The 13,735-nt window shown below is 36.0% G+C and overlaps 1 protein-coding gene across 3 annotated transcripts in view; it reads right to left on the bottom strand.

Annotated features, from left to right (window-relative positions):
- PIK3C3 (phosphatidylinositol 3-kinase catalytic subunit type 3) overlaps positions 1-13,735 on the bottom strand; it is a 156,701-nt gene that overhangs the window by 30,277 nt on the left and 112,689 nt on the right. For all 3 annotated transcript variants that reach the window (XM_060028977.1, XM_060028978.1, XM_060028979.1), the window contains one exon: positions 10,944-11,018. In XM_060028977.1, the coding sequence (XP_059884960.1) occupies positions 10,944-11,018 (75 nt within the window). The remainder of the gene's footprint in view (positions 1-10,943; positions 11,019-13,735) is intronic.

The following is a 13,735-nucleotide window of genomic DNA, read 5'->3' as shown; positions in this document are numbered from 1 at the left end:
CTAAAAGCTTCCTATAGCTCACACTAGGGCTACCTAAATCAGCATGCTTTTGGTAAGCAGTTATTAATGAGGCTCCTACCTCACCTATTTCTATCAAAACACTTTAGCTGAGGTGTATATTGAAATTATTTGTTCACTCCTCTTTCTCCCCAACACTAAACTTTTAATGAATCATTAAGAGTCTTATACTCAAGAACCTTGTTCCATTTATTTTTGTTATAGTCCTGAAACCTAGAATATTGCCTAGCATACAGGAGTATGCAATGTTGGCTATTCTGCATTTATTTAACCAATGACATCTCAATTTCACCTTTACAGCTTAGACAACTTTTTTTTTTTTTTTTTTGTGGTACGCGGGCCTCTACTGTTGCGGCCTCTCCTGTTGTGGAGCACAAGCTCTGGACGCGCAGGCTCAGCAGCCATGGCTCATGGGCCCAGCCACTCTGCGGCACGTGGGATCTTCCCAGACCAGGGCATGAACCCGTGTCCCCTGCATCGGCAGGCGGACTCTCAACCACTGTGTCACCAGGGAAGCCCTTAGACAACTTTGAATAACATTACTGATGTGAGAAATTTTCTTCTAGAAACCTGATAGTTCTTATAGACGTTGTCATGTTTTAAAAATTTTGTGTCTTCATTTCTGTGAAGATCTATAATGAAATTAATAAAGGCTGAGTCTGGATCATCTGGATGCTACCTTACTCCTTAATACTGTCCTATGATTTCAGTGTTTTTGACTGGGTTGGTATCAAACAACAAACCTACTTTAATTGTTGCAGGCTAATACTAACAGAAGCAGAGTACCTTGAAAATTACATTACAGCATCTGGAATAAATGAAGGTTATGAAGCAGTTCGAGGAAAGTAGTGTAAGAATATTAGCATGGGACAGGACATTAACAGCACTCTGAATTGAAACTCACACTATATTATCTATACCATATTCACACTAGCAAGTGGCAATTTAGTTTCAGTATTCCTTTTCTGTCACATTAATATTGTTAGGTTAAATTTTGTTAGTTTGTAACATTATCTTATAAATCTGTTTGTATTTTACAGTTATGTATGAGTAGATGCATAGTAAGTTAAGATCAGGTTTTATGTTGTACATATTTAAGATTATAAAATGTAATATGTCAACACGGGGGGTTTCATTTCTGTTTAAAACAGTCCTACGTATTGCTCTTGATTGAAAAACACATTTTCAGAATTCCAAAATGTGCTTCAGGGTCTCTAAACACAATGAAATCAGTATTTTTGGAAGTTCACAGATTTCACCAATTTCCCAAGGGAAGTCCAAGATTCCCAAAAGATGAGAAATCAGTTTTGGAATAAGTAATTTGAAAATTTGGTACTTACTGGGAAAGCACCATCTCCTAATCTCTTAAGGTTCAAGGGAGGATGCTATCACTGAATTTTTCATGATTTGGTGAAAAGTTCATGATCAACTTCTGTTAAAGGTTTCACTGCCTTCAGCTAAACACATGTCCTCTGTTCAACTAAGCTAAGCACTTCATTTTCTGCTTATTTTCATCCTGGACTTCCCATTTATTATCTACCTTGTTAGACAAATACCATTCTACCCTTCAAGAGTTAAGAAATTAGAAGCTTACAATATCGTGGGTACAGATAAACCTTTCTTAGTTCTACTTATTTAAATAATGCTTTGTTATCAATATATTTCCTACTGATACCCACCACTTGAGCAGAGAACCTATTTGACCAATCTTTGATTCAAAACTGCTACCCTTAATAAATCATGTATCAAATGGTATCAACCATCACACAGAGTTTATTTAACGGGCTTGGTGCTTTTTAATAGGAAACCTAGCCCCACTTTTCTTCATTTCCTAACAGGCATTAATGGAATTCCAATGTCATCTATGCATCACTGCCTCCAAATGAAGAGTATACTTCTATCCTTCTTGTAAGAAAATTCTCAAAGAACAGGATTACTACTTAATTATAAGGCATAAAAGATTCAGTATCTAACTATGAAACCATTACTATGCTTTGCAAGTTCAAAGAGGAATGTATTTTGAAAAGAGGCTATCAACGTTTTAAGAAAACTTATCCTCATACCAAAGGGAATGGCTTTTTTAAACTTAATATCTGTAAATTAAACTTTTAAGAATTTTTAAAATACACTTCACAAAATTAAAAAAATGTTAAAAAAATTCAGGGAATGTGGTTTTATTCAAATCTATTACATTAAATAGTCAAGGAGCAAAGTGTACATAAAACAAACTTAATGTTAACTGTAACTACCTTCTTTTGTCCCTGCCTTGCAATATAAAGGGAATAAGAGGTGTTAATTAATTTTTCCTGTTATTTGCATAAGTGAAATGAAAATATTTTTTAAATTGTAGTTGAAGACATTTGTAGTTCTTGGATTAAAGAGACTAGATACTGCCAAAATTAATAGTATTTAGTGGTAGAGTTTCTTATTTATTTATTTATTTAATTTCCCTTTTGTCTATTTAATAATTAAATGCAACCAATCTCAAAACTGTACTTATTCCATTTTTTACACTGCTTATTCCTTCTACTTGACTCTCTCCTGTAATCTCTCCTATAAACTAGACTCTAATTTTTTGAAAATCCCACACAATTCCCAAATTCAAAAATTCTTCCCTGCTACTCTACTCCCCAGTAAGTTTCCCACTCTCAATTTTTTTTGTATATAACCTGACATTTTATTTTTTTCCCCAGAATGCCTTTATTTCTTACATGAACGTTATATCTTTCCTGTTGCCCTACCACAAACCCTAGAAAAAAAGAAGGGTGTGAATAACTATTTATTGATACAATGGAACTTATATTTTAGAATTAAAAATGCTCCCTACACCTACACTCCCACTGCTCCCAACACTTATTAGTTAAACCCTTATGATATACTTGGTTAGAGGTATTTTCATTTACAGTTAAAAAGTATAGTAATGAGGAAATATTTTTCAAAACTAGTTTTTGAGTAACAAAGTACAATAAGTCATACATAAGTACAGATTAGCATAGACATTACAGTCACCTGCTAAATTTTTCACATAATTTATTATCACTTCACATTCAATTGTTAAGATGGCTTCTTATAAACAGGGATAACATTAAGCTAACTAATGAAAAGGGGGCAAAACCATGTCTACTTATATCTCTGATTATATAGTCTATTTCCATTCAAGAAAAACGATTATTTAACTGTTATATATTTTCATTTTTCCTACAGTCATTAAAACAAAGTTTTTTTTCCCTGAAACACTCTTTTCTTCTAGAGAACTGTTTTAATGTCTGAAGCAGAACAGTTATTAACCCTTTGAAGATGAAAAACAATGGCCTTCAAAAAGCAATTCTAAAAGATCATGGTCTCAGGACCCTTTATACTCTTAAAAATTATTCAGAACCCCAAAAATGCCTTAGTTGGACTACCTATATTGATATTTACTACATTTGAAATGGAAACTGAGACATTTCAAAAATATTAATTAGCTTAAAAATAACAATTCAATAGCGTTTTAACATAAATTTGTTTTCTATTAATAATACTTTCCAAAACTAAATATAATTAATGAGAAGAGTGGCACTGCCTTACATTTTGCACATCTTTTTTTTTTTTTTTTTTTTTGCGGTACACGGGCCTCTCACTGTTGTGGCCTCTCCCGTTGCAGAGCACAGGCTCTGGACGTGCAGGCTCAGCGGCCATGGCTCACGGGCCTAGCCGCTCCGTGGCATGTGGGATTTTCCCGGACCAGGGCACGAACCCGTGTCCCCTGCATTGGCAGGCGGACTCTCAACCACTGCGCCATCAGGGAAGCCCTGCACGTCTTTTTAATGTCTGGCTTAATAGGAGAAGCTGGATTCTCATATTTGCTTCTTCTTTCAATCTATTATGATATATTGTTTTGATTGAAGTGAAAGAACAAAGCCTCTAAATAGAAATGGATTTTAAAAGGGGAGAAGAATCTTAATAACCTTTTCAGAGAATTACTGATCGTTTTCTTGGCTATTAAAACGAATTCTCAGGCCCTACCGTACCTACTAAATCAAAAACTCTGAGCCTGGTGCCCAGCAATCTGTATTTTAACTGGCTCTCTTGATGATTCTAATATACTCAGAAGCTTGAGGACTTCTGATCTACTTTATACTGACTAATACAACTCTCAGACTCAGTCAGGTCATCATGGAAGGGACAGTGGCAAGATGAATCACCTAAATGAATTAAAACTCATATTCAGACTAACTAGGTTAGTTTCCTTGTGTTGTTCAACATCATTACCTTAAAATTTGGCACTTCTTTTTGTTCTGGGGTTACTATAAACATAACTTTTTTAATATTTTAGTTTATGAAACTTTGAATGCTTTAAAATACATTAAAATGTAATCTCTCCCCAAATTATTCATTTCGAAGCAAAACAGTGTCTAGCCAGCATTAAGGAATATATCATCTGATAAAACTTACATTAGGGCTTCCCTGGTGGCACAGTGGTTGAGAGTCCACCTGCTGATGCAGGGGAAACGGGTTTGTGCCCCAGTCCGGGAAGATCCCACATGCTGCGGAGCAGCTGGGCCTGTGAGCCATGGCCTCTGAGCCTGCGCGTCCAGAGCCTGTGCTCCACTACGGGAGAGGCCACAACAGTGAGAGGCCCGCGTACCGCAAAAAAAAAAAAAAAAAAAAAATTAAATAAATAAATAAAAAACAACAAAAAAAACTTACATTAAAAAATTTACTGCTAATCTACACTTTTACTTCAGTGACTGAATTAAGCTTTGCCATATAAAAGGTAATCCGAAAGGAAGTAGATTGCTTTCCCTCCATAATCTGACGTCAAATTTTTCTAACCAGTCTATATATATTACCTGCAAAGGCATGGCTTATTTCAGCTTCCGGATATTTTACTGGAATGTGTGCTTTTCTCTATTTGTATCCCATACAAATCCAACACATTCTTCATGACCCAGTCTAAGTTACTCTATCCATAAAGTAATTTGCACCTCCTTAGGTAAAAAGAGTATAGCCCTTTATCATTTTTTATTACCTCTAATGAGAAGATACAATGTTCTTCTCAAACAAACTTAAAAAAAAAAAAGCAGCCTCTGCCTTCCCTGGTGGCGCAGTGGTTGAGAGTCCGCCTGCCGATGCAGGGGACACGGGTTCGTGCCCCAGTCTGGGAAGATCCCACATGCCACGGAGCGGCAAGGCCCGTGAGCCATGGCCGCTGAGCCTGCGCTCCGCAACGGGAGAGGCCAAAACAGTGAGAGGCCCGCGTACCGCAAAAAAAAAAAAAAAAAAAAAAGCCTCTACAAAAATTAACATTTTCCTTATGATAGGTTTCAGTTAACATAAAGACTGACTTCCTGATACTAAATATTTAAGAAACTTTCAAAAGATCAGATTTTAAATAATGTTAAAAAGAAAATTATTCACATGAAGACAAGTTCTCGTTATTTAAACATCTAAAGTAATGATCAATAAAGACTAAAAAAGTACTTATGGATAAAAAGGGCAGGTCTTATGTGCTTGGCTCTCTTTTCCATATATCAACTGAGAAATACAAATCAAACTGGCAAGTAATAGTATATCCACAATCTATAGTAAAACTAAGTTTTGACAGGAAACAGATTTTTCTGAAACCCTGAGCATAGATTAAAATGACATGAAAAAACCTAGTTCATTTACTTATTTTCAAAGCATTTACTAGGTGCCTACTACGCACAGAGCTTTTTATACTCCTTTCTCTCATGTTCCAGAGAGTAAACAAGCACATATACTACTAAAATAATGAGCCACTCAAAAGAGATTTTAGAGGGCAGTAAGTTACAGGAGTTTGGATTTTAGGGTAGAAAAAGTTTTTGAGATATATTATTTCCTTATCTCTAAAATTATGATTACAAATAACAGCTAAATAAGCTAAATAAGGAAGGCATTCTTACTTCTTGGTGGTGAAATACACAAACAAAACCGTAATAGTTAGCCCACAAGGAATGTTTACTATGTGCACAGTACCATACAAAATTCTACCATATTAAATCATTCAACCCTCACATCAGGAGAGAGTTCTATTATTATTTATGCATTGAGGAGAAGAGACTGAGACACAAATATATTAGATAACTTGATCGGTCATACAATGGTGGAGGGGCAACTTAAACACAAAGAATTTGACTTTAGAGCCTGACATATTAACTCCTATGTGAAATTGTTCCCCAGAATTAAAAAAAGGGAAGTGAATCAATTGTACATAAAATTAAAGAATGATAAAGAAGATCAGGATAGGAGATGTATTGAAAGCAATGTGCAATTAGGATTAAAATGACTATTTTTCTTTGCTGTGAGCTTTCTGACAAAAGGCTCAAAGGGTATTACTCTGAAGTGCCACCACAGACAAAAAAGCTACCACTCCTCTCACTATATAAATAGATAAGCCCAGGTTAACAAGGCCATCTTTATGACCTACAAAAAACTTTCCATTTACTACAGATACCCAGTTCCTACTTCTCTTTTGTGAATGTTTTTCAATTATTTACATATTAATTTTATATGTTAATTATATCATACAGTCTGTATATCATAAACAAACAGCACGTTTTTCAGTTATACTGGTCCTTTTTTTCCCCCCTCAAATTCTCAAAAAGAAAAGCAAAACACAACTTTTTCCAAAGAGTTGAGATAAACTCAAGTCTAATTTCATTTGAGTCCTGCCACAATTGAATTACCCTGAATAAACTTCTTAAAACTTCCTCAAAGAACAGCAACTCTGAAAAAAATTCATTTTTTCCTATCCTGTATCACAGCTTAAATTTTGTAGTTTCTTGCCAAAATAATATATTAATGCATTAATAAGTGAAATATCATTCACCCCAAAATATGCTTGTAGAAAACCATAATATTGACAAAGGAATTTCCAGACTTTTACATTTGTGATAGACACACAACGCCCCCTGCTGCACAAGTTGAGGAAACTTCAACCAAGTTAAAAATACCCACAACCAATTAAAGCATGGGCAAAAAATTTCTGAGAAATCTGAAATTGAGACTTATATTTTGCATTTTTGTACATTACCATTGTACAGATTTTGAAATTCTCTATAAGAGGTGAAACATTTTCCTCCACACATTCCTGAAGTTCTTAGTCTGACCCTTTTCTGTCTCATCTATATTTACAGGCGGAACAGTGTGTATTTAGGGTGAATCCCCAAAAGACCACAGTGAAATGAAATCTGGGTGTCTCCTTCCTCTCTGTTCCATCTCTCATATCAGGGAACTGGGCACTGACAAATCAGTAGTACTCTGATTATAATTCCAAACCATCTAAACCTGTCCAAGAAACACACACACACACACACACACACACACACACACACACACACACACACACAAACCTGCCCAAGCTGGAAAATGAGAATAGCAGACAAAAGGTATTTTATTTTGAAGAATGGGAGAAATGCTATTTATCATTAATAAAAGCTCCATCAACACTGAGAAACTGGAGAGTTATATAAGAAAATCTAAAGTTCTAAGTTTTTAATATGTTATGGTCTGTGTTGAAGGCATAATGGATCCAAAATATACAGTGGAAGATGCTTCATAATATTCAAGGCATTTTTAAGTACAAGCATTGAAATCTATTTCCTGCAATGAAACACCTTCAAAATTCATTTTAAATATGTAATAGTTGTCTAGGGCTTCCCTGGTGGTGCAGTGGTTGAGAGTCCGCCTGCTGATGCAGGGGACACGGGTTCGTGCCCCGGTCTGGGAAGATCCCACATGCCACGGAGCGGCTAGGCCCGTGAGCCATGGCTGCTGAGCCTGCGCGTCCAGAGCCTGTGCTCCGCAACGGGAGAGGCCACAACAGTGAGAGGTCCGCGTACGGCAAAAAAAAAAAAAAAAAGTTAATAGTTGTCTAAACTATACGAAGTCAAATTATAACATATGTAATTAATATAACTCGAAACTGTTCTGAAATATGGACTGTTAGTAAAAAATGAGTAGACACACAAACATTTTAAAATAAATCATTATAAATTTCTTGAAGTTGAGGAATGTATTATATACTTCCATTTGTCTTGACATAATTGGTCTTTCCTTATACAATCCAATTTCATTCAAACTAAATCCAAAAATTTAAAACACTTATCCTAGTGAGGAAGATGTAAAATGCTTGTTGTATGATATAAGTGTATGAAATTATTAAAGAGCAGTTAAGAAGAAATAACTCAAAGAAATGCTGTTTTAAAAGAGAGAGAATGTGCCTCTTATCTAGCACATTTTTAGGTAAGCTTAAAACAAAATTTAGAGCACCCTCTAGTGGAAAACTGGTGACAAGAAGCTTAAAACCTGTTTCTGAAATTTTATAATTCAATTTCCATACAAGTATCTATGACCTGGGCCAAAAAAGTATATTAGGTAGACCTTTCTTTCCAAATCTTACTCTTAAAGTATCCCCATCAATACACACAGACACACACAAGACAGAGCAGTTCTCAAAGTCCAACAGAAAATGTTCTATTATTTATCAATTTCCAGAAGAAGAGACAAGTAAGATTTGTGAATATAACATAGATCTAATGTTACTCTATACATTAAAGAATTCCACTGTGGTTATAATGATAACAATATAAAAACAAATGGAATTATTTTGGAAGTCTGATTCTTGTGGTTAAAAGATTCAACTGAAAAAGAGAGCTAAGAAAACAACACAGGGAAACTTTTTCCAAATTATAATTTTTTCCAAACACAGCATAATGTTTTTTTTTTTTTCTGCGGTATGCGGGCCTCTCACTGCTGTGGCCTCTCCCGTTGAGGAGCACAGGCTCCGGACGCGCAGGCTCAGTGGCCATGGGTCACAGGCCCAGTAGCTCTGCAGCATGTGGGATCTTCCCGACCGGGGCACGAACCTGAGTCCCCTGCATCGGCAGGCAGACTCTCAACCACTGTGCCACCAGGGAAGCCCAGCAGCATAACCTTTTATAAATATCTTTTGCTAAATTAGTAAATTTGGCAAGAACCTCCAATGCAATCTGATTATACTCCTTCAGGCTTTGGTAATTAAAGGGACTGCCTGGCATTAATACAGACATGGTTCCCACATGCAAATTTTACCAGATAATTTTTCACACTAATAATTTAAAACTGAATATATGAAATTCCAGACTACATGAATTAACATGGTTACTATATTAATAATTAGTCAGGCTACACTCAATTTTGGTATCAAAATTTGGAGGAATACTAACGAACTACATAATGTCCTTACCTGAGAGACTATTTTAAGTGTACTTTAAAATCTATTTTCTGTGAAGGGCTGAAGAAACTTGGATTATTTGGCATATGGAAGAAAAGGCTACACAGAAGAACAGAAATATTTATTAATTAATTCAACAATGATTTATCAAACATTTTAGCTAGGTATTGTTCAAGGCTCTGGAGGCACGGTGGCAAAGTGCATGGACAAGGTCCCTGCTCTCATGGAACCTACATCCGGAATGGGAGAGGATGATGATTAAGAAGTCAACAAGCTCCACGAGGGCTAGGATTTCTGTCCTGTTTATTTTGGTATCCCCATCACCTAGAACAATACCTAAAATATAGTAGGTGCTCAATAAGCATTTGTTGAATTATATTAAAAAGATACCTTCAGCTAGTGATAAGTGCTATAAAGAAAACAAAACAGAATAATAAATAGAGAGTAATGGAGAGGGGTGGGGTGGCAGGTATATAAATATTATTTGACTGGAGAGTTAGAAAAGGATACTCTACAAAGATGCCAGGGCTTCCCTGGTGGCGCAGTGGTTGAGAGTCCGCCTGCCGATGCAGGGGACACGGGTTTGTGCCCCGGTCCGGGAAGATCCCACATGCCGCGGAGCGGCTGGGCCCGTGAGCCATGGCCACTGGGCCTGCGCCTCCAGAGGCTGTGCTCTGCAACGGGAGAGGCCACAACAGTGAGGCCCGCGTATCGCAAAAAAAAAAAAAAAAAAAAAGATGCCATTCAATCTTAGACTTACTCACCGAAGTCTTGAAAGATCTGAGAGAAGAGCTTCCCAGGAAGAAGAAACAACAAGGGTACTTGCCCAAGACAGGAGTGATTTTACATTCATACATTCAAACCTGTTAGTGTAGGCAAGCCACAATGGCTACAGTAAAGAGTTCAGATTTTAATCATACAGTTTGGGCAAAAGATATTGGTGGTTTCAAATGGGATAAAAGCAGTGGAAATGAAGAGGGGGTAACTTCATGATTTATTTTGGTGAGCAGTAGATACAATTTGATAATAGATTCGATATGTAAGATGAAGCCAATAGTGCAATTAAAAATGACTCCCAAGTCTGGGGCTTAAACAACTGAGTAGGTGATGTTACTATTTATTAAGATGAGGAAACCAAGTGAGGAGCAGCTTATCAGGCAGGTAGTGGAGGAAGAAAACAACTTTTATGACTAGCTGTATAATATTTAGGATTTCAGGTAAACAGCTAATGAAATGGATTGAAATAGAGTAAGTTTGGAAGTTGCACAGAGATGGTGTTTAAAGCCATGGGGCCAAGGAGTTATTAGGAAGAAGGATGAGAATGATTATTCCACCTAACTCCAAGGGGAAAAGGTAAAGAATTAAAGATAGAGGTTAATGTGAGTTCAGTGTTGTTTGATAAGAGAAAGAACATTTAAACATTCTAACTAGAGCTGTACAGTAAGAGATTGGACTGCTTGCATACATTATGGGCTTCCCACTAAAGGAGGCATTTCGAGAAGTAAGGGTTAGATGATCATCTGTAGGATTTCTACTAAAGCAGTTCTTACAAGGGATGGGAGTTTCCCTGACATGTCCTTCCAAGGTACCATATAAAGGGACTTCAATTTAAATTCACTTATGCAACTTATTTTCTTATGAAGTAGATTCCAGGGCAAAAATCACTGTCATATAAAATGTATATTTGCTACTAGCCATTATTTGTTACCTGTTTTTGTCAGCAAAAGGTTATCCAGGTGCCTGTCTCCAACTCCAAGAATATATGTAATCACGCAATATCCAGCTGCAATAACAGTTCAAAAACAAAAGACAAAAGAACTGTGAAAAACACATGCAAACCAGGTTATACATACAACTGAATACAACAGCAGCTTGTGCTACTTTAATTTCAAATTGATTACTACTCTTTCTGACTTCTTACCTAAATTCTCAAATTAAATGTGTAATCTTTGACTCTATGAAGAGGTTATCACTTGAAACTCAAATTATTATTTGCAACAGAGAAAATACCCTGTAGAATTCTGTCAAATTATAAAAGTCACTTTAATCAAAAGTTAAATGAGGTTTCAGAAACCTTAATTATAACATGTGTCTATTGTTTCTCATTTCAAAGTAGATATGTTAAGAATGACAGTGAAAAAGTGTCTGCAGAAACACACATAATGAAGTCAACCATCCCACAACCATCTTATCTACACTATAACAAAAGTAAGTGTAGAATTAAAAAAAAAATCTTTAGAGAAACAATCTTGAAGTGCCAGCAGATAGAAAAACAAATGAATTCACGTGAGTGGTAAAGGCATGTATGAAGTTCACAGCATAATCCTCTAAATTAAGAAAAATTACCTGAGCAGGACAAGGGGCAGAGTCACTGTCTCTACCTTTATTCTCTTTTTCTTTCTCTTCTAAAGTCTGGAAACCTGGCGCATGATGAAAGTGCTCAAAAAATTTAAGCAAACAACACCTGTTTGAAGCCATTTTTTTTCTGTTCTGTTTCCCGCATTAGTAACTTAAGAACAAATGCAACTTGCAAACACACATATGACTATGCCAGTATTTACAAACACATGTTTATTTCAGACACTATGTAGAAAAAAGATCGGACCACCTGTTAATAACCAAATTAATCCTGTCTAAATTCATTAATATTAAAGTTCATTTGATTCAGGTTCTGAAGGCCATTATGGAAGTCCAAAAGTGGCTTAAGCAATGACATCCATCATCAGATTAATCTTCAATTATAATTATAAACAAAGTTACAATTTATTGAAGGCTAGGTTCTTAGCTAGGCACATTACATTCATCATGTCTAACCCTTTTAATGATGTCAGTTAAGTATTATAACCATCCTTCAAATTAAAAAACCTAAGGCTCCGGAAGTTAACAGGATTGTCGAAGGTCACTGGGCTGGGGTTTAAACCTAAGTTAGACTCTAACATCATTGCTTACGCCACTTTTGCACTGTACTCTGTGTAATTCCTCCTTCCCAGAGTGGTTATTTTGATGGACGCAACATTCAACAAGATATTTAAGCTCAAGTATATTTGTTTAGAATAACTCACCATACCCTGATTCTAGATAAAATTATATATTATATATATTTCAAAATATATCCATATGTAGAGAATGAATGAAAGATAGCATACTATCATTCAAAAAAATGCTTCTAATCATATTACTGGTCTACTAATAATTTTCACTTAACTGTAACAAATCAGTTACAGTTGACTAAACAAATCAGTTATTCTCAAAATATAGTCTGTAGTGTGACAAGGACTACTAGTTTGCCAAAAACACAATATCCTATGTACACTGCTTCCTTAAAAGAAGACCAAACTAAGATTTCTGGGGCAAGACTGTACCTACATAAAAGACTACATTTCCCAGCCTCACTTGAAGTTAGGCCTGTCCAGAAAGCAAATGTAGTTTTGTGGTGAGCATTTTTATAGAGGGAGCTGACCAAGAGAATCAGAGACCTTGGTTGACACTAACATCCCTAAAGAGTTAAAACAACAACAGTAATGGCTTACATCTGGGCTTCTTACAAAAAAAGAATATAACTGTTACGTGTGTAAACCACTATAGTTAGATTATGTTAACTGATGCTGAATGAAACTGGTAGTTGGGCCACTGGGGGACTTGAGGGTCATTTACATAAAGGATGAGCAAATACAGCTTGATGGTCCAAATTGGTCCCCCTCTGTTTTTATATTTTATAAAGAAAGTTTATTGGAACAGAGCCATGCCCATTTATTTCAATATTTCTTAAGCACTATAATGGCCTGGTTGAATGGTTGCAACAGAGACCACCTGGCCTGAAAAGTATAAATATATTTACTATCTGAAAGGCTTTAGGGAAAAATTGACTGACATTTGATCTAAGGCATTGCTACCCAAAATGTGATACACAGACTGACAGTTTCACTACCACCTAGAATCTTGTTAAAAATGCAAACTCTTAAGCCTTACTTCATTCCTATTGCATCAGAATCTCCAGGGGCAATGTCCAGAGAGTGATTGTTATATATATCAAAGTTTGAAAAGCCCTCTCTAGTGTTCTAATGCATCTAAGAATCCCCTGGGAATCCTCTATGCAGATTCTGATCCAAACAGCAGGGAAAAGGCCTGAGAGTCTGTAATACGAACAAGTGCCCAGGTGAAGCTAATGCTGTTGGATTATACTTGTAGTAGCACTGCTCTAAAACTGCTGTAAAATATGCAGTTCCACAAATGACTAAAGGCTCTCCACTAAAAGACTAGTAAGTGACTTAACTGAAGGATATTAAATCTGATATTGGTAAAGAGAACTGAGAACACATTAGAACTTAGCACACTGAGTTCTCTAATAAGGGATTCACTTAGAAATCTGGTTGCCACTTGTCAAGGATACAAAACTCCTACTGATAATATGCATATGAAGATAGCTGAAATTCCTGCAACTTTCACAAAGAACAACATTGTGTTATCAGTGCATCTGAGTTGTTACATGGTACCAGTTAC

This window comes from Delphinus delphis, chromosome 13 (genome assembly GCF_949987515.2).
Source record: "Delphinus delphis chromosome 13, mDelDel1.2, whole genome shotgun sequence".
Lineage (NCBI taxonomy): Eukaryota > Metazoa > Chordata > Mammalia > Artiodactyla > Delphinidae > Delphinus > Delphinus delphis.
The sequence above is the reverse complement of the archived record's forward strand: the minus strand, read 5'-3'. Positions and strand labels throughout refer to the sequence as shown.